General features: G+C 45.1%; 1 protein-coding gene across 1 annotated transcript in view; it reads left to right on the top strand.

Moving 5' to 3' along the window:
- The window catches only part of PIGN (phosphatidylinositol glycan anchor biosynthesis class N), a 100,352-nt gene extending 78,105 nt beyond the window's left edge, over window positions 1-22,247 (top strand). The window contains exons 29-30 of the mRNA XM_052660290.1: window positions 937-989; window positions 20,757-22,247. Coding sequence (XP_052516250.1) covers window positions 937-989; window positions 20,757-20,880 — 177 coding nt within the window. The 3' untranslated portion in view covers window positions 20,881-22,247. The remainder of the gene's footprint in view (window positions 1-936; window positions 990-20,756) is intronic.
- Window positions 22,248-23,686: the final 1,439 nt, after the last annotated feature.

Genomic DNA, 23,686 nt, shown 5'->3' with positions numbered 1-23,686 from the left:
GGAGAGCATTTTTATGCTGTATTGAACTGGATGTCTTCCTGACGGGGACCACAGATAACGTCAGGACAAATGGGCTTTCAGGTGTGCTCACAGAGCGGCAGAAAGGCAAAGACGTGTTAACAGGAGGGAATTTAAATGCTCTGGTTAACTTTGTGTGAAGAATCAGACTGCTGAGTTTAGCATGGAGAGCCGCGTGCGGGCCAGCCGCTGCTCGTGCCGGCGCCGAGCCTCACCCCTGCCCTTGTTTCCTGGACTCCGCCTGGCCGTGGGCTCCGATGCTCATGCAGTTGCCCCCTCTGTCAGATCAGCTTCTCCTTGGGCCTCCCCAGAGTCCAACAGGGCCCCGTGGTGGAGCACTGGCCACCCTTCACCTCTTACTTGTCGCTTAGACATGTAGAGTTCTTGTTGGGACAGCCTTCCCTTGCACCCTAGTTGGGGTCTGCGCCCTTCCTCTGAGCTCCCGTCCTCACCTGTACTTCCAGTGACAACACTCATCTCACACACACACACACCCAGCGCACACGCCCGATCATTTGATTGAATCAGCACTAGATTATAAAGCTCCTGAAAGAGTTTGTCTTCAGGATAAACTTTTGTTGGGAAACGTCTGTTGATGATTAGACAATATGGCTTCTGTTCACTGCGATCCTTGGTATCATTTAGTCATTTTATTACCGTTGGCTGGGTTTTCTTTCTGGTTATTCACAGATGTCACTTTTGTGTTTATGTGATTAAATGGAGATGCTGTTTCTGGCTTTTAGGCTATTGGTCATTTTAGTCCAAGCAAAAATTTCGATAAAAGGCGAATTCTTATTGATTCCAGTCAGATAGCAGTTCTGAGGGAAATCTGAAAGACACAATTCTAAAGCGACGTTTTTAGCCTGGCTCTGTATAGCCTTTGTTTTTAATGGGGCCCTATCTTGTTCTGTTTTACAGCATTTTTTCTTCTTGATCAAAGATTATGGCAGCTGGCTTGATATTGGAACAAGGTATAGTATACATTCACTGTGTATAGTATAGAATATCTGTCTATGGTGTGGAATTCTTAAGACTGTAGTTAAAGAAGAAGTAACTTGTGTCTCAGTCTCAGTCAAGAAGTAACTTGATTTTTGAAGCAGGCGAGCATGGCAGGCAGCAGTGACCTCAGAGGTGAGACCCGTCCCTCCAGTTCTTACCAGATGCTCTCCTGGGATCCTGTGGAGGCAGGCGGGGTCTGAGGGCAACACAGGGCAGCAGGCAGATGCGAGGAAAGCTGCTTGACCCTGGGCTTGCAGGGGGCTCACTCCAGGGCCTGCATCCTCCTCATCTCTCAGTCTGTCTGGACAACAGTGAAGCTCTTCAGGTTGCAGTGTGAATTTTCTACTGCAGTTTACGTCTCAGGTGGTCATCATACGCCTCCTGGAATCTTCTGTGTGGGGACATTTGAACACGGGATCCCTGTAGCATCGTTACTTGAAGTATAATCTGAACAAAGTCAGTCTCCTTCTTATTGTGGTTTGAACATCAAGGATGGCCACAGTCTGTTAAATTTCTTTTCTTTGAGGGGAAGAAAGTGAGGTTGATTGTTTTGCCAGTCTGTTTTCAAATGCAGTCAGAGACAGAATACGTTTCTGTAGGCGAATTGTGTTTCTTTAGTCAGTACTTATTCAGCCAGGAATCGTGTGGCCTGGACGAGCCCCCGGCTCCCGTCCTCCCCTCGGTCCCTCCCTCTGAGGCCACTCGGGCGTGTCCGCCCTGGTGTCTACGGACGGTCTGCCTCCCTCCGCAGTCAGCCGCTGGGAGTCTCTCCCTCCCGGCGTGCTCGGCACATACAGGGTGCGCTGTAGGCTGTTTGTTTGGCCTCATGAGTCTCTTAAACCTGCAGTTTTGGGAAGTCTGAATGTGTCCTCCTCACCACCCTCTGACCCCAGACTGGCCAGGCAGGTAGTGGTCAGAGCAGGGGCTTTAAACCAGACCTCCTGGGGTTGATCTGTTTCTCCCACTCTTCAGCTGTGAGCCTGTCAGCAACTGGCCTGACGCATCTAATCTTCCTGTCTCTTGTAGTCGTTTTGAATGAATTAACCCATGTAAAGCATTTAGCACAGTGCCTGGCATCAAGTAGGTCCGATAAGTGGAAACTACTATTACTGATATCACTCTGCGGTTCTGTTTCTTTATCTTTCAGAGTGTTTTTTGTGTTTGACATAACTCTCCTTACTCTCTTCATGATTTAAGTTTAGATACAGATCAGAATTTTGTTTGGAAAAGATCCTGACAAAAGGTAACATTTTTACTTGTGAGACTTTATATATTGTTTTTAATTGTAGCCAGATATACATAATATTGGAGAAGGAAATGGCAGCCCACTCCAGTATTCTTGCCTGGGAAATCCCATGGACGGAGGAGCCTGGTGGGCTACAGCCCATGGGGTCACAAAGAGTTGGACACAACTCAGTGACAACACGCACATACGTAATATAAAGTTTACCATCTTAACGCTTGTTAAGTGTAGACGCCAGTAGCACCAGGTACATTCACGCTGTTATCCAGCTATCATTAACATCCACCTCCATAACTGTTTCCTCTTGCAAACAACTCACTTCTCCACCTCCACCAGCCCCAGCAGCCACCCCCCTTTTTTTTGGCTGGAGGGACCTATACTGGTTTTGGCCCTTAGGAAGTGCCAGAGAATGAAGAGGACCTACTTCTCACGTGAAGACGGCCATCGTTAACTTCTTCACAGCATCATGAATTTATGTTACACAAACTAAAGATCTGGTTTTCTCTGATTAGCTTGAGGTTTATCTTTACATGGCAGTTTTTTTTCTTCAAAGTACACATTTCACTGTTATTATCAGTAATAACAAGCATAAAACACAAAGCATTTTTAAATATCCATGGTCTCAGTTCAATCAGGAGGCACCAGGCGAATTGCTGGGGATGAGAAGCACGTTCTGGAGCTCTTGAGGAGCCTAAGGGTGGAGGAACCAGGTGAGAGCAGAGCTGTGGGATCCAAAGAACATTCAGGAAAAAGGGTCACCGAGATGCTACAGAGAGCGTGAGTAGGGAAAGACATGAAGACACGCGTTGGGCTAAACAGCAGTCATCAATGAGCTTGGCCAGGGACTGTTCAGGGCTAAGATTTAATACTTGATATCTGCACTGAATCAAATTCATTGATGTCTAGGTGTGGACTACAAGCCAGAGATAATCATTTTTCTCCCTTCTACCAACTCTTCAATAAAATAACAAACCCAGCCAAAGTGAAAGAGAATAGAGAAACGATCATCAGCAAATGCAAGTTCAACAGATTTCTGGAAGGTGGAGAATCCGAGAGAGGCGGCAGCAGCCCAGAATCCCTCACAGCTCTGCCAAAGGCAGGGCACCCTGACGGCTCAGACGCAGTTGGGCGGTGACGGGGCACATAGGAAGGAGGAGGGGGGCCGGGGGTGACCTGACCATCTCTGTGTCCAGTGATGGAGCCAGCAGTCTCCCCACGCCTCTCCTTCCCCCATCCCCGTGCAGAAAGGCTTTCACTCCCGGGGAAAACCTGGAAACAGCTGTAAAGAGACAGAGGCAACCGCCGTGTGCAGGTGCCTCTCACTCTTAGGGAAGCTGCCTCCACTCAAGCGTTTGCAGCTCCCTTCCATCCCGGCCCAAAGGGTGGAGACAGGCCCCTCTCCTGCTTGTCCCAAAACACGACCTAGCGATTTTTATTACACACCCACAACTTACTGGCAACTGTCCTATTTGGGAGGTAGACTTAGAGGAAAACAAGACTTTCTTAAAAACCTAAGTAAACGCCACCCTCTGACTGATAGTTTGAATTGTACAGCAATTCTATTCCTAGCCATCTACCCAAGAGAAGGGAAAAATAGGTCCACAGAAAGGCTTGTATGGGAATTTTCATAGTAGCTTTGTGACTCAGATGGTAAAGAATCTACCTGCAATGCAGGAGACCCTAGTTTGATCCCTGGGTCAGGAAGATCCCCTAGAGAAGGGAATGGCAACCAACTCCAGTATTATTGCCTGGAGAATCCCATGGACAGAGAAGCTTGGTGGGCCACATAGTTCATGGGGTTGCAAAGAGTTGGACATGACTGAGTGGCTAATACTTTCTTTATTAATAATCAAAATCTGGAAACCACCCAGCTGTTTATCAGCACTTGAATGGTAAACAAATTATGCTATATGCATAAAATAAAAACTTCTTATTCATAAAAAGAAAAGAATGACTGATGAACTCAACTATATGGATGAATTTCAGATATTTTATGATGAGTGAAGGAAACCTGGTGCCTTAAAAGTACATGTTGCATTATTCCATTTATTTAAATTCTAGGACAGATGGAATTAGTCTACAGTCAGAGAAAGCCGGTCAGTGGTTGCCTGGGCCTGGGAATTACGGTGCTGCTGCTGCTGCTAAGTCGCGTCAGTCGTGTCCGACTCTGTGTGACCCCGTAGACGGCAGCCCAGCAGGCTCCTCCGTCCCCGGGATTCTCCAGGCAAGAACACGGGAGTGGGGTGCCACTTCCTTCTCCAATGCGTGAAGGTGAAAAGGGGGAGTGAAGCACCAGCAGGTCTCAAACAGGAGGAGGTTAAGGCAGTTGCTTGGGAGGTGAGTAAGCAGGAGCGAGGCTGTCGCTTTCCAGTGGCTCCTTCTGCTTATTTTGCTGTTTCAGTGCTGCGTGTATGACTCATAAAAATGAAGGGAAGAGGCGTAAGTGCAGTGGGAGGTCAGGAGGCAGTTCTCAGTCTCCACTCTGGAGCTTGCTTGGATAGGGGAGGAGGGGGGCGGTAACCACCTGGGAAAAGCCAGCCTCCTTTTGAGATTTTGTTGCCATTTCATGTCACGCGGGAGCAGCGTGAGGGGTGATATCTTAGTGGAGGCATGGATGCCCGAAGACCTGACTGAAGGAGCAAGTGGGAGTGCTGGTCTCTCAGCCACGCCTGGCTCTCTGAGGCCCCATGGACCCTAAGCCACCAGGCTCCTCTCTCCACGGGGTTTCCCAGGGAAGAACGCTGGCGTGGGCAGCCACTCCTTCTCCAAGGGATCTTCCCGACCCAGGGATTGAACCCAAGTCTCCCGCATTGCAGGCGGGTTCTTTACCACCTGAGCCCCCAGGGAAGCCTCCGTCTAAGTTGGAGCCCGGCACGCAGGCCCAAATGGAGCAAGCTCGTTCCTAGAGCAGGGTAGTGACCCGTCTGGACCAGTCAGAACCAGGCTGCGTGTTGCAGCAGAATCACACCAGCCATTGGGTATTCGAGCTGTGGGCTCAGAGACAGACAGGCAGCTCAGAGAGGGGTCCGTCTGTGCTCCGGAAAAGGCTCACGCTTGGGGGGAGGCTCAGGACACCGGGCACAGGCTCCCTGTCACAGCTCTGCCGACACTGGTATCCCCACCGTGTTTACAGGGTCCCCCGGCGTGTTCGTTCACGTGATCTTTCTCTCAGCGCTGTGACGTAGACGTTGTTTCCACAGCAGGATGTGCTCACTGCCTCCTTTTACCCCGAGGACCCTGAGAGCCTCCGACTCGCTCACGTCACGGAGCCTGGCAAGAGCTGAGCAGGTCAGGAGCAGCTCTCGGGTCTCAGGGCTGTGTATCCCCACTGTCCTTCACTGCGTCTCCCTGGAGAGAATTGCCCCAAGTCCTTGTTTTGTAATTCTGGTAACCTATTTGGAAAAGTGGCTTTGTGTCTAATCCTATATTTGTGACGTTGGAAACTTTTGAATAATATAAATCTAGGATCTACAGGAGAAAGAGATGCTGATTAGAAGGGAGTGAGCGAAGAGTTAGGGCGTCTTTGGCCAGAAAAGAACTATTCGGGGCCAGGGGCCTTTGTTAAAGGTACAGAGCAGAGTCATTTCCTCGAAGAGAAAACGCTGAGACACAAGGAATGAAGCAGGAGGCAGCTTTCTGCTAGGAGAGGCTGTCGTGGGGCAGACAGGGTGCCAACAGGTGCCGCATCCCCGGGCACACACTGCCAACTGCACGGCTGGCACAGTGGCTTCTTGTTTATGTCACAAGAGGCAGCAGATAGTGAGTCTTGTGTCCATGTTTGAGAGAAAACCTTCTACATAGAGAAGGCTCTCTCTAGGGGAGTTGAAAGGGTTGCAGACGCGCCGCGGTGTCCTGGTGACGCTGAAGTTCTGAGGCTTTGCGTATGCTCTAGAGGGACTTCTGCTGGGGGCCCAGAGTCAAGAGCAAATTCAGGGACACTGTGATGAAGCGAGGCACCGCCAAGCAAGGCCCTGAACAGGAAGGCTCCTCAGCTGCATCACCTTTGCCGACCTTGGTTACCTTGTACTCAATATTCCACTTGAGATTTCTTTTCAGCATTGGATCCCAGAATTCAGGACCTTTCCCCCACTTACCGACTTACTCAGTCTTCCCTGCTTTCATTCGACGAGTACTTCCTGAGCAAGGACTCTGCGCCTGCCTGTCCAGTTACAGGCGGCCCAGCCTCCTGCTCACGTCCACCTCCTGGCGGTCCCTCGGGGAGCCTGTTCCTTTCAACACTGTTCCCTTCTCCTTCCTGTCACCCACAGTCTTTCATCTAAGACTTAATTGGCAGAATGTTCCCCTCAACATACACCCCTCAAATTACCTTTCTTTTCTTCCTCTTTAATAATATACTGTTCATCCAAAAAAAGAAGAAGGAAGAAAAGGTGAGGGCTATGGAGGAGGCAGGAAAGAAGGGAGGGAGGGACAGAGAGAGGGGAAGGGACAGAGAGAGGGGAGGGAAAGAGAGAGGGGAAGGGAAAGAGAGGGGAGGGACAGAGAAGGAGAGGGACAGAAGCCCCACTTGAGCGTCCTGTTTTCCGCCTTCAGCAGCAGTGTTGGCCCCCTATCCACTCTGGAAGTTCTGTGTTCTTTGTCCCAAGACTACTTTCTCTCTTTCCCAGACTTTCATGTTGCTTATTTAAAGATAGCCACCATTTTTCCCTGGAAAATTCTGGAGTATCTTTCTTTAGAAATGTTCAGCACAGCTGGTTTAAGGAATTTAATGCAATCGTGTTTATCTCTCCTGCCTCCTGGGGTCCCTGAAACTTGCCATAAACCATTTAGAGGATTGCATTGTTTTGCCATAGAAAAAAACTTATACCCAAACCCAGGGGAAAGCCAGATTAAATTAAGTAGCAAATGAGGAAAGTGATTATTGAGAAAGGTATTAAATTGATATAATGTGTATATTAGTAGCTCAGTCATGTCTGACTCTTTGCAACCCCCATGGGCTGTAGCCCTCCAGGCTCCTCTTTCCATGGGGTTCTCCAGGCAAGAATACTGGAGTGGGTTGCCATTCCCTTCTCCAGGGGATCTTCCTGACCCAGGGATCAATCCCAGGTCCCTGCATTGCGGGCAGACTGTTTACCACTGAGCATTTAAATGTCGCTCACTGTTCACAGTGTGTTCGGAGCTGCACATGTTATTTCATTACTGTCATGGCAATGGTATGAGGAAAATATAATTATTTCTGTCTTACAGAGGAGGAAACTAGCTCTGAAAGACTTTAGCAATAACATGGCCTACCTAGGTGTCGTTTTTTTTGTATGTGTATACATTTAATATGCAGATCATTTCTTGAGAAGAAATTATATAGTGAGCACTCTCACCATCCATAAAGCATTCCCAGAGGTTATCAAGGACCCAAGACAAATGGCATTGCCTCTTCCAGACCTGGTGATGCCCACCCCCCCCCCCCCCCCCCCCCGAGACGGATGGCTCTGCATCAGAGTGTTTTGTAGCGAATTCACGTACTGAGTGTGAGATTCTAATGTATAACTTATAACGGATATTCCAGCCCTGGAAGGATCTGGCTCTGACAGATGGCCCCTGCTGTCAGGTTGTAAGACAAAATAACTGTAATACGAGGCAGCGTGTGGTTAAGGGCTTTGAGAATACAGAGCAGAGGCCGCTTCACTTCCAGCTTCAGTGACCGAGAACACTTTGTGCAAGGTCAGCATGTGGTCTGAACCTTGAAGGAAGAGTATAATTTCCACTGAGAAACGCAGAGGTTGGGGAAGAGTATTTCGGGCAGATAGAAGGGATATGGGCAAAGCAGAGAGGTAAAAAAGCCCAATGCCCTCATATCTGGAGTGTGATAAATAATCAGAATTTCAGAAACCGTTGGTTTTGGATAAAGAAATTTCTAGCAAATAGCTTTTGGGAACCTTAATTTGGAAAACTTTGAATACAGAACTACTGTTGGCAAATAAGTGAGGGGCCATGGACTTTGCTGCTGCTGGAGCTGTGATATTCCAGATGCCACTCACACAAGTGAGTTCCTAAGCGCTAGGAACCTCGGCTGCCTCTTTTATGCAAGTGCATCCGTGGGGTGAACGGTGAGGCAGAATGTGTGTCTGGAGACGAGGCACTGCACACCCGCACCACGGGGTGATGACCGCATTGTCCCCGGGGCTTCCTGGTGTCAGACCCCTACCGTTCAGGCGTCAGCTCACTTTGACCCTCTGCAGGTCTTCTGTGCTCCCAGGCACAGTTTTTTCCCGCTTCCTCTAAGGTCCGTCTTCCCAGGCTGCCGTGATGTTGCAGGGCCCCTCATCACGTCACAGTACTTTGCAAAAATCCACCTGTCAGCTTCTACTATCCTTTCCCTTGATAATTTTAAATTTTTCTTTGAAAAAAAAATTATAGTTATATATATATATATATAACATAAAAATCCCACCTTAATCATTTTAAAGTGTACAGTTCAGCTCAGTTCAATTGCTCAGTCATGTCCAACTCTTTGCAACCCCATGGACTGCAGCACGCCAGGCCTCCCTGTCCATCACCAACTCCTGGAATTTACTCAAACTCATGTCCATTAGGTCGGTGATGCCATCCAACCATCTCATCCTCTGTCATCCCCTTCTCCCCCTACCCTCAATCTTTCCCAGCATCAGGGTCTTTTCCAATGAGTCAGTTCTTCACATCAGGTGGCCAAAGTATTGGAGTTTCAACTTCAGCATCAGCACTTCCAGTGAATATTCAGGACTGATTTCCTTTAGGATGGACTGGTTGGATTGACTTGCAGTCCACGAGACTCTCAAGAGTCTTCTCCAACACCACAGTTCAAAAGCATCAGTTCTTCAGCGCTCAGCTTTATGGACCAACTCTCACATCCATACATGACTGCTGGAAAAACCATAGCTTTGAGTAGACAGACCATTGTTGGCAAGTAATGTTTCTGCTTTTTAATATGATGTCTAGGTTAGTGGTAACTTTTCTTCGAAGGAGTAAGCGTCTTTTAATTTCATGGCTGCAGTCACCATCTGCAGTGACTTTGGAGCTCCCAAAAATAAAGTCTGACACTGTTTCCACTGTTTCCCCATCTATTTGCCATGAAGTGATGGGACGGATGCCATGATCTTAGTTTTCTCAATGTTGAGTTTTAAGCCAACTTTTTCACTCTCCTCTTTCACTTTCATCCGGAGGCTCTTTAGTTCTTCACTTTCTGCCTTAGGGTGATGTCATCTGCATATCTGCTGCTGCTAAGTCACTTCAGTCGTGTCCTACTCTGTGTGACTCCATAGACGGCAGCCCACCAGGCTCTTCCATCCCTGGGATTCTCCAGGCAAGAATACTGGAGTGGGTTGCCATTTCCTTCTCCAATGCATGCAGGCATGCACACTGAGTCACTTCAGTCATGTCTGACTCTATGCGATCCTATGGACAGCAGCCCACCAGGCTCCTCTGTCCACAGGATTCTCTAGGAAAGAATACTGGAGTGGGTTGCCATTGCCTTCTGCATATCTGAGGTTATTGGTATTTCTCTTGGCAATCTTGATTCCAGGTTGTGCTTCATCCAGCCCAGCATTTCTCATGATGTACTCTGCATATAAGTTAAATAGGCAGGGTGACAATATACAGCCTTGATGTACTCCTTTCCCGATTTGGAACCAGTCTGTTGTTCCATGTCCAGTTCTAAGTGTTGCTTCCTGACCTGCATACAGATTTCTCATGAGGTGGATCAGGTGGTCTGGTATTCCCATCTCTTTCAGAATTTTCCAGTTTGTTGTGATCTGCACAAAGGCTTTGGCATAGTCAATAAAGCAGAAGTAAATGTTTTTCTGAAACTCTCTTGCTTTTTCCTTGATCCAGAGGATGTTGGCAATTTGACCTCTGGTTCCTCTGCCTTTTCTAAATCCAACTTGAACACCTGGAAGTTCACAGTTCACATACTATTAAAGCCTAACCTGGAGAATTTTGAGCGTTACTTTGCTAGCATGTGAGATGAGTCCAGTTGTACGGTAGTTTGAGCATTCTTTGGCATTGCCTTTCTTTGGGATTGGGATGAAAAGTGACCTTTTCCAGTCCTGTGGCCACTGCTGAGTTTTCCAAATTTGCTGGCATATTGAGTGCAGCACTTTCACAGCATCATCTTTCAGGATTTGAAATAGCTCAACTGGAATTCCATCACCTCCACTAGCTTTGTTCATAGTGATGCTTCCTAAGGCCCACTTGACTTCACATTCCAGGATGTCAGGCTCTAGGTGGGTAATCACACCATCATGATTATCTGGGTCGTGAAGATCTTTTTTGTACAGTTCTTCTGTGTATTCTTGCCACCTCTTCTTAATATCTTCTGCTTCTGTTAGGTCCATACCATTTCTGTCCTTTATCGAGCCCATCTTTGCATGAAATGTTCCCTTGGTATCTCTAATTTTCTTGAAGAGTTTTCCAGTCTTTCCCATTCTGTTGTTTTCCTCTATTTGTTTGCATTGATCACTGAGGAAGGCTTTCTTATCTCTCCTTGCTCTTCTTTGGAACTCTGCATTCAGATGCTTATATCTTTCCTTTTCTCCTTTGCCTTTGCTTCTCTTCTATTCACAGCTATTTGTAAGGCCTCCTCAGACAACCATTTTGCCTTGCATTTCCTTTTCTTGAGGATGGTCTTGATCCCTGCCTCCGGTACAATGTCAGGAACCTCCATCTATAGTTCTTCAGGCACTCTGTCTATCAGATCTAGTCCCTTGAATCTATTTCTCACTTCCATTGTATAATTGTAAGGGATTTTGTTTAGGTCGTATCTGAATGGTCTAGTGGTTTTCCCTACTTTCTTCAATTTAAGTCTGAATTTGGCAAATAAGGAGTTCATAATCTGAGCCACTGTCAGCTCCCGGTCTTGTTTTTGCTGACTGTATAGAGCTTCTCCATCTTTGGCTGTAAAGACTATAATCAGTCTGATTTCGGTGTTGACCATCTGGTGATGTCCATGTGTAGAGTCTTCTCTTGTGTTGTTGGAAGAAGGTGTTTGCTATGACCAGTGTGTTCTCTTGGCAAAACTCTGTTAGCCTTTGCCCTGCTTCATTCTGTATTCCAAAGGCAAATTTGCCTGTTACTCCAGATATTTCTTGACTTCCTACTTTTGCATTCCAGTCCCCTATAATGAAAAGAACATCTTTTTTGGGTGTTAGTTCTAAAAGGTCTTGTAGGTCTTTATAAAACCATTCAACTTCAGCATCTTCAGTGTTACTGGTTGAGGCATAGACTTGGATTACTGTGATATTGAATGGTTTGCCTTGGAAACAAACAGAGATCATTCTGTCATTTTTGAGATTGCATCCAAATACTGCATTTCAGACTCTTTTTTTGACCATGTTGGCTACTCCATTTCTTCTGAGGGATTCCTGCCCAACAGTAGTAGATATAATGGTCATCTGAGTTAAATTCACCCATTCCAGTCCATCTTAGTTCGCTGATTCCTAGAATGTCTAAGTTCACTCTTGCCATCTCCTGTTTGACCACTTCCAATTTGCCTTGATTCATGGACCTGACATTCCAGGTTCTTATGCAATATTGCTCTTTACAGCAATGGACCTTGCTTCCATCACCAGTCACATCCACAACTGGGTGTTGTTTTTGCTTTGGCTTCATCCCTTCATTTTTTCTTGAGTTATTTGTCCACTGATCGCCAGTAGCATTTTGGGCACCTACCAACCTGGGGAGTTCCTCTTTCAGTGTCCTATCATTTTGCCTTTTCACACTGTTCATTGCGTTCTCAAGGCAAGAACACTGAAGTGGTTTGCCGTTCCCTCCTCCAGTGGACCATGTTTTGTCAGAACTCTCCACCATGACTCGTCCATGGCATGGCTTAGTTTCACTGGGTTAGACAAGGCTGTGGTGCCTGTGATCAGATTGGCTAGTTTTCCGTGATTGTGGTTTTCAGTTTGTCTGTCCTCTGATGGAGAAGGGTAAGAGGCTCTTGGAAGCTTCCTGATGGGAGAGACTGACTGATGGGGAAACTGGGTCTTGCTCTGATGGGTGGGGCCATGCTCAGTATATCTTTAATCCAACTTTCTGTTGAAGGGTGGGGCTGTGTTCCCTCCCTGTTATTTGACCTGGGGCCAAACTAAGGTACCTCATGTAAGTGAAATCACACAATATTTGTCCTTCTGTAACTGGCTAATTTCACTTAGCATAATGTCCTCAAGGTTCATCCATGTTGAAGCATAGATCAGAATTCCCTTCCTTTTGAAGGCTGAATAGTATTCCATTGAATGTCTATATCGCATGTTGTCTGTCCATTCATCCCTCTGTGGGCACTTAGCTTGTCCCACCTTTGGCCACTGTACATAAGGTTGCTACAAGATGGGTGTTCATTTTACCCATTCGAGTCTGTTTTCAGCTCTTTGAGGTACATGCCCAGAAATGAGATTGCTAGATCAAGCGGTGGGTATGCTGAGAAACTGCTGAAGTGATTTTCATAGCAGTTGTACCAGTTTATTCCTATTGATGGCACAGAAGATTCACCAACTCTTTTCTTTTTTTTGATAGTAGCCAGCCCGGTGGATGTGAAGTGTATCTTACTGTTTTGATTTGCTTTTCCTTCATCGTTACTGATGCTGAGCGTTTTTCATGTGCTTGTTGGCTGTTTGTATGTCTTTTTTAAGGAAATGTCTGGTCAAGTCCTTTGCCCATTTTTAAATAGTGTTATTTTTGTTGTTGTTGAGTAGCGGAGTTCGTTATGTATGTTAGACTTTAACCTCTTATCAGATAAGATGATTTGCAGATATTTTCTGGCATTCTGTAACTTGCTTTTTGACTTTGTTGATTATGTCCTTTGCACAGAAGTTTTAAATTTTTATGTAGTCTTGTTTAATCTGTTTATTTTTGTTACCTATGCTTGCTTGATTGTTTTTAAAACAGGCTTTGAGCCATTGCAAAACTCAAATTTAATATCTAGCATGATGTTCTTCTTGGCATGTGTGTGGTACCTCTGGGCCTATTCCTTGCATTCCTTTACACAACCATCATGGGAATAAAGTGTTCATCAGAGCACAAAATAATAGCAAAAAAGAGACTGCAAGGCATAAAACACACAGTGAGCATCATTCAGACCAAGGGGAACAGAACGGTGATTAGCACTCCTAGCCTGCGATGCACTAACAACCCCTCGCTGCAGCGCTACCCACAGGAAAAGGATGCTAATGCCACGTGCCAGTCTTATACTTCACTTACGATAAATATGGGAAAATATGTAGTTAACTGATGCTATATAGGGTACAAACTGCGCTGTAGAAATATTTTGTGGTGATAGCATTTTTTCTGAAGGCAGCTGCCCCGCACATAGAGTAGCCCCGGTTTACCTGGAGCAGTCCTGGCTGGTGCCTTCTGTTCCAGTGTGATCATCACATCCTCATCTACACAACATTAAAACCTAGAGTGCATGGGAGAGGTTAAAGGCATGGCCAGGTAACAAGCCTGCTAAACCTCAGTTTATGTCAGTCTCAGCGCTTCATCCTCACTGGTCTAACTCCTCTAGGTTAAATGGGATGCTTGCTCTGAGAGACTTACAATTTCAGAGCTCAGTCTGTCCATCAGACTGAGGGCACTGAACTGACCTACGTGAATTCCCCGAATCCTCTGCCGGTCATTCCTGCTGAAACACCTCCTTGCTCTGCTCTGTCTTTCTTGTCTATTGTTGTATTGTACAAAAGACTCCCACTTAAGAAAGGAAGACGGTAGGGAGATGGAAGAGGTTGGGATGGAGAAACACAATGCACTCGGAGTTAGTGGAATTGGGCTTCCTAAACGGAATTGCCCAGTTGATGCTGCACAGTGAGGTTTTTGTTGCTGCTGCTGCTTGCTTCTGTTGGTGAGTTAGGACTCTAAACTCTTCCTTTCGCATCTTGTAGGGCGGTAATGGTATACAGAGCTGCAGGGAACCACGTGACACAGGCCTAAGGGGCAGAAGCAGTTCATATGTCTTCATATGCATCTGATTGCTTGCCAGGAAAGGACTTGGATAGTGGGGGGAAAATACACTCTAAGACTTAAAAGTTAAGCACCATAGAACAAGGTTCATATATCAAGACTTCATTATGCTACTTTTTCCTGCATTTTTTCCCTGCATTTTATTTGTGAGAATGTTGTTCTTAGTTTTGGCTTTCTAATTATTCCTCTGTGAATATACATTTAAAAAGCCGAGCTGTTCCGTGTCATGTTGCAGATATTATTAAACTTACTGGCAGAGTTTCCTTAATGGGAGCCTGGGTTGTTTGAACTGTGCCCCTGTAGTGGTTTGCCTTGGTGACAAATTTTATTTCTAAACCCCTTTGTATCAGTAATACAGCTAATAACTCCAGCCATTCCCTGCCTGTTATTCACAGGAATGGAATATTGTCCTTTTGTCCTCTCTATTTTACCGCTCTTTAAGTATATAAATGGTGAGAATCTGTCCCAGAATTTGAGAGAGGACTCAAGTGCAATACGCAAGTGCAGCCTGAGTATCTGCAGTGTCTGTAGGGTTGTTTGGGGACTGCAGCAGGTTTTCAGAATGTGCTGGAGAGAGTCTTCAGGTGTTAGTTCCAGCTTACTAATGGTTTCTTTAAAAATAAAAATTCAATTGCTAGGGCATGAGACAGGATATCTGTTTATAAGTGTAGTTCAATATGTTCGAAATGCATCTTTTGGATTGAGACTCTTAAAGGAATACACTCTAGTCAGTATGACCAACTAAAACAGTGGGTGTAAATTCAGTGGTTTTCTGGAGAACCTTCTCGCATTGGGTGTTCTTTTTTTTTTTTCAACAGCCATATGAGAAATATCCTACCCAGGCTGTGAAACTGACTTGGGCCAACCGAGCTATAATTTCGTATTTTCTTGTTTTAATCTTTTACACTGTTTTTTCAGTTATAGCAGGCCATAAACTTTACAGAGTATTGCCTTTAGTTTGCATTCAGAGAGAAGTGATTTTTTTTGAACTAGAGAAAGAATGCTATTGAGGTAGCTTTCATAACTATAGAAGCATATTTAAATTTACGTTCTAAACGCGCTTGACTTGAGGTGAATAGTCGTCCTCATCAGCAGGAGCTTTCAGTTCGACAGCAGGAGTCATTTGGACTCTGTCTCCTGCACGCTACATCACTGCAGTATAAACGACAGCTACAGTATCATTTCTCTTTGTAGTGAAAACTTATCATTAAGTTCAGTGATATTTTAATATCCTCCTAAACGTAATTAATAAGCACCATAAAATCTCTTTACTCTTGACAGTGAACATTAAGCTTTATTAAAATTAGTGATTCTCCACCTGTGTCTTCCCAGTACATCTGACAGATAGGACCGGCTTTGATTGCGCATTATCCTAATTGAGAAGTATCATCAGCCTTTTATCACCCATTGTGGGGGTTGAACAGACCCGCCTGGTGAGTCTATGTCCACACAATCAGTATCTGTATCCGCCTTATCCCTCTACCGTCTCATATGATGTGCACCTTGAGAACTGCTGATTTAAATGACAGAACAGTCAGGAGGAGGGAGTGGGAACAGCTGAATCGTTTCAGATAGAAATCTGATGCTCCTTTGACTCTGCTACGCGACTTGATGGGAGCTATCACAGACTGAGTGCCCTGGACTCAGCCGCATGGAGACTGTGAGACAACAAGCTTCACAGCTGGTCCCTGCCGACTGTGTTAGCTTAAACGAGCCAGGAGTCCATGGTTTCAGGCCATTTCAGGTCGAGGAGATAGGTGATGTGTGGAATACCCTTTAGAGATAGATTGGCACTCAAATTGAGGTGGGGTCACCTGCCTTCTGGTTTCACAAAACTTACTTTGTTCAGAGATCAAGTCATTTAATATTTTAAAGTTTTTTAAAAATATTAGAAGTGATAAAAGGCCTAAAAGTGATAGCAAAATCTAATGGGAAAAAAAAATCATCTGCTATAATATAATCTTTTTGTTTTTATGCCTTTCTTGAGGTATAATTTATATATCATAAATTCCATCCATTTTGAAGTTTTAAATGATTTAAATTACTTCAGTGACTTTCAGCAGATTGATGGATTTGTGCAGCCATCACTGCCAGCAAGTTTCTTCATATTTCCGTCACCCAGAAAACTCCCCCATGCCTGATTCCGGTCTATCCAGTCTCCATGCCGAGCCCCAGGAAACCGCCAGCCTGCTCTCTGTCTCCACAGATTCGCCTGCTCCGGACATGTTGAGAAACGGCGTCGCGCGATGTGCAGTCTTTCACGTCTGGCCTCTTTCAGGCAGTGTGGCGTTTCTGATCCCTCTGTTGTAGCGTGTCAGGATTTTTTTCCCTTTCACCGCTGAGCAGTGTTCCACCATGTGGACGGGCCGCAGCCGGTGCACACTTTGTGCAGTGTACTCTTGCAGCCTCATGGCGTTCCTTTCATCCACCTGCCTCCTGACCTCCTTGCCTGCTCTCCCCATGGAACACGGCCTCCCCAGGGATCCAGGTCGGTCTGGGCTGCCTGGAGTTGGTCCGTGAGGCTGTAACCGGGGCACTTTGCACTCCGTCCCTCCCCCCTCTCACCTCTGACTCCAAATTCCAGTCCCTGGGTCAGGGAGTGAGCCTTCTTACATGACATGAAGAAGTCATGACCATTCTATCGAGCTTATTGGGCGAGGGTTTTGATCTCAGGAAGCACTGCAGACTCTGAAATGTCCTGTGGGGAACAGAGATGTGGGGTAGAGGAGCTGTGTGCGGGAGCCGCGAGCTCAGCCTCAGAGTGCTGTGCCTAAGCCCACCGTGATTTGCAGTCGTCTCATAAAGGAAATGTATCATAAGCTCATTGTAGAAAATCCTGAAAGCACGTAGGAAAAATAAGTCACCTGGAATTCAGCCCCAGAGTCCAACAGATTGATATATATCGTTTTAGACTTAATGTATATGCAAATGTATTCAGGGTTGGGTTTTGTTTTTTTAAGTTGACTTGCTATGAAAGCCGTGTTTCCCGATGTCATCAAGTAGTTTTGAAAATTTGAATGTTATGATGAGAAGGATACAAGGAGAAAGATGGTAGGGAGTGAGTTCAGAAAGACAGGCGATGTCACTCACGGTTTTGACTGAGGTTACTGTAAGGAATTAGGAATTTATTCTAAGTGTGAGGCAAAGCATTAGACTCTTTGCAGGGATGTATTTGATATGCTTACATTTTAAAGCAACACTCTGGCCACAGGATGGAGAACCCATTGAGGGGTCAAGAAAGGGAAGAGGTCGATTGCTTAAGAGGCTCAGCTAGAGATGATGCCCTTGAACTAGGGCAGCGATTCAGAACGGCGGCAAGAAGCTACATTGATGAAGAACCCTGAAAGAGGCGAGTGGAATCTGCTAACGGACTGGATATGCTGGAAGAAGACGAGGAGAGTCAGGAGTGGCTCCTGCCCCATCCCAGCCGCCCGTGCAGACCCCTGTGCCCCGACTCGGCCTCTGCAGAGGAGGCGGGAGCAGAGCTGCCGCCTTCTGTGCCGTCTGGCTGAAGTGGAGCAGCTAGTGTCTGAAAGTTTTCCATCTTCGGGGGCCGCCCCTTTCCTTATCTGTTCTGTGACTGGAGAGAGTAGGCTTTTGTTACCATGTTGGGTTGTTTGGGGTTCTTAGTCTATGTCCATTGGCATTTCTGGTTGGCCAGTTTCTGCCAGCAAGAAGAAAACCCAGCAAATTCAACCACCGTGTCATTCCTTGGGTCTCAAGGTTCCTAACCCACCTATTGTCTTTCCACCGTTCTGTCTCCTTAGGTTTATTTTATATACAGCGTCCAGAGGTTTTAGTTGTGCTTGGCAGGAGGAATAGGGGGAAATACACCTACTCCATCTCCTGGAAAAGGAAAGTTTTCTGATTTTTTTTGTTTGTTTGAAAGTTTCTAGTGTTCTAATACCATGTTTTCCCGGCACCTCTGTGCTGTGATGAGCTTGAATTGCTCCCCTTTGGAAGACATTTGAAAGTAAGATCAGTCAACCCGTTACCAACGTCTGTGTGATAAAATGTCAGCATAACTCACATAATTTTAGTAACATAATATTGTCTATTTTGGCATGAGGTTTTTAAGAGTATTCTGTTAAAATGAATATCTAGATCATTTTCTTCCCAGAAGGGCTTTATAGAATGAGAAATGTCATTTTCATTTTTAAATAGATAATTATCAGTGATTTATGTCCACTGTGGCTACTAAAGTTGGAAAATGGCTTTGTGAAATCTGCATAATTAAGGGGCAGATAAGATCTATATCATATCCATTCTGTGTTAAAAAACATACCAACACACACGTATGCAAACACAGACACACATAAATTCAAGCAGGAAAGAAGTCCAGGTCCAATATCTGTTCCATTACTTTTACAGGGAAAACAAACATTTCAAAAGTCTTTCCTTAATGATAGTATTTGTCTAGCAATTAAATATCCAATTGTATTGCTTTCTTTTTAGGTCAGAAGCCTACCCTAGTCCAGAACCAGATTTCTAACATAACTAGTTCTCATTCTTATTTTTTAATTAGCCAGTTCTTTTTTTCTATTTCAAATTTACTTTGGAAGATTAACCAGTTAATCTAGAGAAAGATTCTATATAAGAATGCCCTAACCAGTGCCATTCCAAAGAAAACATTATCAAACTATAAATCTTCATAATTGGAGATTCTTACTTAAAAGCTTATAATACCAAAAATAAATGAATTAAATCTGCTTAGAGTAGAGGCTCTTCTTTTCTGGCCTGAGGGCCTAACCCATTATGGGTAAGCACCCTGAAGCTTTGCCTCAGTTGGTATAGGGCCAGCAACTTGACGTTTGGGGGGCTGTCCGCCGGTTGGACCAGAGTTATTGGGGGAGTAGGAGGGTGGACTGCAAGCTTCTTTTCCCATTTTCCTTATTAGTCTCCACATCCCTCTAGGTGATTGCGCTATTGTACATTCACCCAGCAGTCACTTTCCCAGATATTCTTAAGACAAGTTTCCTGGGGCCTGCCCTGGGGGCCATCCTTGCGAAGCAGCTTGTTGAAGGGTGTAAGTCCCAGTTCAGTTCAGTCGCTCAGTTGTGTCCAACTCTTTGTGGCCCCATGGACTGCAGCACGCCAGGCCTCTGTCCATCACCAACTCCCGGAGTCCACACAAACTCATGTCCATCAAGTCAGTGATGCCATCCAACCATCTCATCCCCTTCTCCTCCTGCCCTCAATTTTTCTGAGCATCAGGGTCTTTTCCAGTGAGTCAGTTCTTCGCATCAGGTGGCCAAAGTATTGGAGTTTCAGCATCAGTCCTTCCAATGAACGATCAGGACTGATTTCCTTTAGGATGGACTGTTGAGGAATCTTCTCCAACACCACAGTTCAAAGCATCAATTCTTCGGTGCTCAGCTTTCTTTATGGTCCAACTCTGGTCCAACCCTGGTCCAACCCAGGGATTGAACCCAGGTTTCCCACATTGCAGGTGGATTCTTTACCAGCTGAGCCACCAGGGAAGCTGGGTATGTTTATTATGAAGTAAGATTCTTAAATGTAACTCTGATAGGCCTAGTAAATAAGTAACTTGCCAGTGTCATCTGAAGCTTAGCTTGGCATTTGCTGTGGGAAACCCCTGCTTTACTGCACATTTGTCAGACCTATATCCTCAATTTCTTTCCATATTTGCAAATTTATTATCAAGCCATGGACAATGTAGTATGGTGCTTAAAAAGAAAAACTGAACATTTACTATTGCTGATAGATGGGAGCTGGGATTGAGTAATTTTAATAGTGTTCTTTTTCCAAAAGTCTGGCACGTAGTGGTTTTGACTCAGATTAGTAGAGAGATGTGTCCTTTTTGTTTTGTTTAGACTCTTTGACTAAAACTTTCACTTCACTGAATTTGAGTTTGAGTAACATCTTTCTTTCTTTCTCTGTGGCCTGTATTTTTGTCAGAGTATGGAATGCCGTGCTCTAAAATGCCATATTACTGAATCTGGGGACACCTTGGGGAGTCTGTGGCTGTGATTCAGAGGATATGGAAATTATAAGGGGAAAGTTACATTTATTTTTGTAGAAGCTAGCTGTTTAAACTCAGCTTCTAATGGTGACAAAGACACAGGCACTGCTGATACAGTTTCCTGTCAGATTATGGTTGGAGCTGTCTCGAAATATTCCTTACTTTCATTGCTACTTCTGCAACAAATTCACTCTTTTTAGCATTTTGATATCAATTTAAAAAGCATTAGTATGCTTTGTAATTTATGTATTTTGTATATGCAGTTGGCCCTTGAACAGCACGGATCTGAACTGCATGGGTCCGCTTGTCTGTGGGTATTTTAGAGAGTGACTGCTTCAGTACTGCACGATCTGTGGTTGGCTGAGGGCAGAGACCAAACCACAGATGCTTAGGAACTTAGGATGCTCAGGGCCAACTCTAAAGTTATAAATCGACTTTCAACTGCTCGGAAGCTTGGCACGCCGAATCCCTGAGTTGTTCAGGGATCACCTGCACACTTAGAAATGTTAGAGGAGCCTTATGCTCTTCCTCCTGAGTGTTGTGTCCGCCTGTAACGTGTTCCTTTTTCTTCTGTAGCATCAGCCACTACGTGATCGTCATGTCCATGACCATCTTCATGGTGTTTCTCAACTGCCTAGCTCAGATGCTCACCACAAAGAAGCTCAGCCTGTGCGGCAGACCCAAAAGCCACGTCACATAAAGTTGCCAAAGCCATCTCTCAGCATCCAGGGGCTCTTTCTCATTCTCCTTTTCAACGGAAATCTTGTCAAGGATTCATTAAGAAGATGGAAATCAACGTGTTACACATTCTGCGCATATAAGGAAATTGCATGTGGAATTCTGAATTTACAGGTTATCTGGAATAAAAGAGCTTCCATTTTCTTAAGGTTTGGTGTGCGTGAAACAGTGGTTACACCTGTGGGAAAGCCTCGTAAGGCATTCTCCGTTTTCATTTTTCCCTCTGGTTGGAAACTCTTCTTCTCACTGATGTTTCAGAGCAGCCATAACAATCTCCAGCCCCCCCGCCGTACAGCTTCCTGCGTAACATGCTCCTGAGGGGGCGGTGCCGATCACCTCTGCAGTCAATGCACTGGCTGAACTTGAAGGAAGTCACCAGGTGGCCCCATAAATATTGATCAGCTCTCAGCACTGGTTTTGCAAGTGGTTCTAACGACTGAGCAGCACTAGAGAAACAGTCGGGATGTGGAGAAAAATGTTTGCAGGTGTTTTTAATTGTAAGACTTAATAACTGTTAATTTCCATAGCCTTTATCATGCATTGTTCCAACAGAAATCTTTAATTGATTAATTTGTTTTGGGGGCAGACCGCACAGCGCGCGGGATCTCCCCCAACCAGGGGTTGAACCTGGGCCCCACGCGCTAGAAGCGTGGAGTCTTAACCTCTGGGCCTCCAGGGAAAAGTCCCTGACGGAATTTTTTTAAGCAGTGGTTAGACTTGCTGGCACTGTCTTAAGAATCCACGTTGAAACTGCTTTTCTTTCAGGCTGTGTGACTTTAGCCCACAGGCCCAGAGTCTTCTCATTAAATTTTGATTTCTGTTTATAAACTAACTGTAATGGACAGAACATCTTCAGAGTAATTTTTATTTGGGTTTTCCATGAAGTGACCTTTACATATCACTGTAGAGTTGGACGTTTGCCCATGATGTGCCAGGGGAGTTTGGCTGATGCTAGGCTTTCTTGGTCTGAATCCCATTAAAAAAAAATAATAATTGATTTTAAATTAAGTTATAGCATCACCAGTTCACATTAATGATGAGAAAAAGCTCTCTACAGATTAGTAGATTTTTCAAATTGGCAGGTGAGTGAAGAAATATAATCTAGGAGATTCACAAATCAGCTTGGCAAAATGTGCTTTCTTAATGCCTATTTATGATGAAGTATAAATAGTATTGTGATAGTATTTCATGGTGTAACAGCAAAAGCATACAAGAGTACAAAAAAAAAAAGACGTACCGATGTCAATAGAAGATACCGTGTCATCTGTGGCACAGAGTCGAGGGGGACAGCGAGGACGCTGCGGTGGCTGGAACCGTGTTGGCAGCTGGAGGGCCCGTGACCCTCCACAGCAGCTCAAAGGGTGTTTGATCAGTCTTTTCACAAGTCAGAGAAAACTGACTTTATAAACATGTTGTTATTTTTCCTTTTATATCTAGTTTTGCCTTTCATCTTTTTCCAGAGTTTCACACAGAGGAATTACTGAATATTTTATTACAACAGGGTAAAAGGTGCTCTGTACTTTATTTTGAGTTTTGAACATGTCTCTTTAATATTATTTCAAGTCAGTGTGAATTTACCCTACAGAGGTCGCCCCTGCGGCCGCGGGCCGGCCTTGCAGTACTGAGACGGGACCACTCGGACTCACCTGGGGACAGAGTTTGCAGGCTGGGCCTTTTCTGTTGCACGGCTTATCACAATATCTTGAGGTATTTTGAAATGCGTATTTTTATACCGAGTGACAGAAAAATAAAGTGTGAGTGAAAAGTATTTCTCCTGCCGTTTCGCTGTGGCCTCCCCTTTGTCCCTGGGCGTGGGGCACGCTTTTCGGGTCGGCTCAGTGTTTTCCTGCCAATAGCTGTTCAACAGCTGGTTGTGATTTTGGTGCTCTGGCAGGAGAAGATGAGGACTTGTCTTTCTCCTCTGCCCTGGGCTTTTAATTTAGTAAATTGTATTTCTGTTTGAGATATTTAATTACTTTTTCATCCTAACTATGAATACCAGATTTTCAAGTCAAGACTTAAGGCATTAGCTGATTAGCATGTGTTTAAATTAGGAATGCTGTAAGAATTAAGGTGGGGCTATCAGGTTGGGAAAATATTGAGCAACAACAATGACCGAAAACCACTGTCTCATGGAGCATGAATAAATCTTGGACGAAACTCTAAGGATTTAGGAAACTGCAGCCTGTCTGTAACTTACTAACGCCTTGATTCTCTGCACCATTTTATTTAATGTGCTGTATTCACAACACAAAGTGCTTTTTAAAATTTTCTAGGGAAATAATAAGCGGTAGTTTGAAAGTGTTAGTCACTCAGTCGTGTCTGACTCTGCAACCCCATGGCCCGCCAGGCTCCTCTGTCCATGGGATTCTCCAGGCAGGAACACTGGAGTGCGTTGCCATGCCCTCCTCCAGGGGACCTTCCCAACCAGACATATTCTCACAATAATCCCCTCAGATGATTGAACCATTAAAGCTCAACATTCAGAAAACGAAGATCATGGCATCCAGTCCCATCACTTCATGGGAAATAGATGGGGAAACAGTGGAAATAGTGTCAGACTTTATTTTTCTGGGCTCCAAAATCACTGCAGATGGTGACTGCAGCCATGAAATTAAAACACGCTTACTCCTTGGAAGAAAAGTTATGACCAACCTAGATAGCATATTCAAAAGCAGAGATATTACTTTGCTGACTAAGGTCCGTCTAGTCAAGGCTATGGTTTTTCCAGTGGTCATGTATGGATGTGAGAGTTGGACTGTGAAGAA

This window comes from Budorcas taxicolor, chromosome 22, assembly GCF_023091745.1.
Source record: "Budorcas taxicolor isolate Tak-1 chromosome 22, Takin1.1, whole genome shotgun sequence".
NCBI lineage: Eukaryota > Metazoa > Chordata > Mammalia > Artiodactyla > Bovidae > Budorcas > Budorcas taxicolor.
Note: the sequence above shows the minus strand (reverse complement) of the source record. Positions and strands in the feature narration are given on the sequence as shown.